Below are 2,500 nucleotides of genomic sequence, written 5' to 3' on the forward strand. Positions count from 1 at the left end.
AGAAAAACTCGAAGTACAACAAGAGCGGCCAGGGGTCCCAGTGCAACCAGGCCATCATGCTGGTCACCGACGGCGCCCCCTACAACTTCGAGGAGATCTTCTCGCGCTACAACTGGCCTCACCTCCAGGTTCGCATGTTCACCTACCTGATCGGCCGCGAGGAGACCAAGAAGAGGGACCTCAAGTGGATGGCCTGCGCGAACAAAGGTGGGGCGCGATCTGGGTGCGGGCGGGAGGCGGCGCGCGTGCATGGGTGTGTGTGTGGGTTTGGGTGTGCATAGACATACATATATAGATACATGCATATATGTGTGTGTGTGTGTATGTATGTATAATTATATATATATATATATATATATATATATATATATATATATATATATATATATGTGTGTGTATATATATGTGTATATATATATGTGTGTGTGTGTGTGTGTGTGTGTGTGTGTGTGTGTGTGTGTATGTATGTATATGTATGCCATATATTTATTTACTTATACACATATATGTGTGTGTGCATGTGTATATATGTATCTCTCTCTCTCTCTCTCTCTCTCTCTCTCTCTCTCTCTCTCTCTCTCTCTCTATATATATATATATATATATATATATATATATATATATATATATATATATGTGTGTGTGTGTGTGTGTGTGTGTGTGTGTGTGTGTGTGTGTGTGTGTGTGTGTGTGTGTGTGTATTATAACATACATATACAAATCAGAATATCTTCATTCACTTTCCAAAACCGAATACACAAAATACCCTTATTAAACAGTCATCATTTTCTACACTCAGCAACCCCCCTCCCCCCCCACACACACACCAAAAGAAGGAAAGAGAGAGACAGACAGACAGACAGACAGACAGACAGACAGACAGACAGACAGACAGACAGACAGACAGACAGACAGACAGACAGACAGACAGAGAAAGAGAGAGAGAAAGAAAGAAAGATAGAAAGAGAGAGAGAGAGAGAGAATAAAAAAAAACGAAAGAAACAGAAAGAAACAAACAAACAAACACGAACCACTCGCCACATCACACATCCTTCTGACCTCTCTTGCACAGGGTACTTCGTGCACGTGACCACTTTAGCGGAGGTGCGGGAACAAGTGCTGAAGTACATACCGGTAATGGCTCGACCGATGGTGATGTACCAGAACAACCACCCCCATATATGGACCGGAGTGTATGCAGATATAGCCGTAAGTAGATCGTGTGTTTGTTCTTCGTGTTGTTCAGAAGGTGTGGGGGGTGGTGTGAGGGGGAAGAATGAGAAAGTGAGGAAGAGGAAGGTGGAAGAGAAGAATGAAAAGAGGGAGATTGGAAAGTTGGAATGGCGGGATGGAAGGAATTTGATGTTTATGTTGTTTTTCTCTTTTTCTTTCTTTATTTTTTTTTTCTATTTTTACGTATGGTGGATGACTGTAAGATTTCTTTATATTTTTTTAATTGTCTTTTGATTACGGTAGATAGATAAAGATCTTTTCCATAGACAAAGAATGTACTATTTAATTACTTTAACGTTTTATTTTGTATCTATCATGTTTTTTTTCTGTCTCTTTACTATTTATTTTCTTATGTTCTTTATTTTTACTTTCTCTTGAATAGCATCCCAGGCACGGGTACCTGGTAAGCCTTTTTTTCAAAATTATATGAGTTATCCCTTCAGTTGTATGTTGCCAAGTTGCATATTACTCTACGGTGTTGTTGTTGTTTTAAATTTCGTGCTATATTTATTCTTGAGTATTGCGTAGAAGTTAAGGGATAGATAAAGTGAATATCTTTGAATATCTTTGTGTGAATTTGCACTACAGTTCTAGAATTCGCTGTAAGAAATGTATAAAAATCGCAGCCAAATTATTGCCAGATTCTTGCTACCTGTATTTTCAGCCACATTTGTCCAGGTGTTTGAAAAGGTAATTAAATTGGCTGAATATTACACAGAAATGTAATTATTATTGGCAGAGTAAGGCTTGGTTTGTGGTAGTGCCATATTGTAATTTTTTGGCTATATTCTTATATTTTATTGATTGATATTATTATATTTAGGATCATTTCTGATATAAATGTAGGCTTTGGTTTGTTTTACCTTTTTTTTACAGGTTAATGAAAGGTGAATATTGATATCAATGTATTTTTAAACAAGGTGTACTCATTGCGGTAGTAAACATTTGCTTATTAGACATTACTATGTGTACTTATGAGGTAAATATGTCTATTTATGTTGCTTTGTTTTCCTGCTCATGTTTTTTTTTCCAGATTGTAATGAAAGGTGACTCATATTAACGATGTATTCGCAGATATTCAGATAATACTTAGAAATCCCTCCTTTTCGTTTATAATATTGTACATATATCATTAACAATTTGATTTAATGTGATAGAGATTTTTTTTTAGATATACCACATTTTTTTACAGATTTTTGAGAGGTGTCTTTTATCACCAATATATTTTAAGTCTATTGATACTAAGTATTTGGTTTGTATCTGTCCT

General features: G+C 36.3%; 1 protein-coding gene across 1 annotated transcript in view; it reads left to right on the forward strand.

Annotated features, from left to right (window-relative positions):
• The window catches only part of LOC113824452 (voltage-dependent calcium channel subunit alpha-2/delta-3), a 143,840-nt gene that overhangs the window by 56,888 nt on the left and 84,452 nt on the right, over window positions 1-2,500 (forward strand). Inside the window, exons 6-7 of the mRNA XM_070130898.1 lie at window positions 3-207; window positions 1,073-1,209. Coding sequence (XP_069986999.1) covers window positions 3-207; window positions 1,073-1,209 — 342 coding nt within the window. The remainder of the gene's footprint in view (window positions 1-2; window positions 208-1,072; window positions 1,210-2,500) is intronic.

Source organism: Penaeus vannamei, chromosome 15, assembly GCF_042767895.1.
Source record: "Penaeus vannamei isolate JL-2024 chromosome 15, ASM4276789v1, whole genome shotgun sequence".
NCBI lineage: Eukaryota > Metazoa > Arthropoda > Malacostraca > Decapoda > Penaeidae > Penaeus > Penaeus vannamei.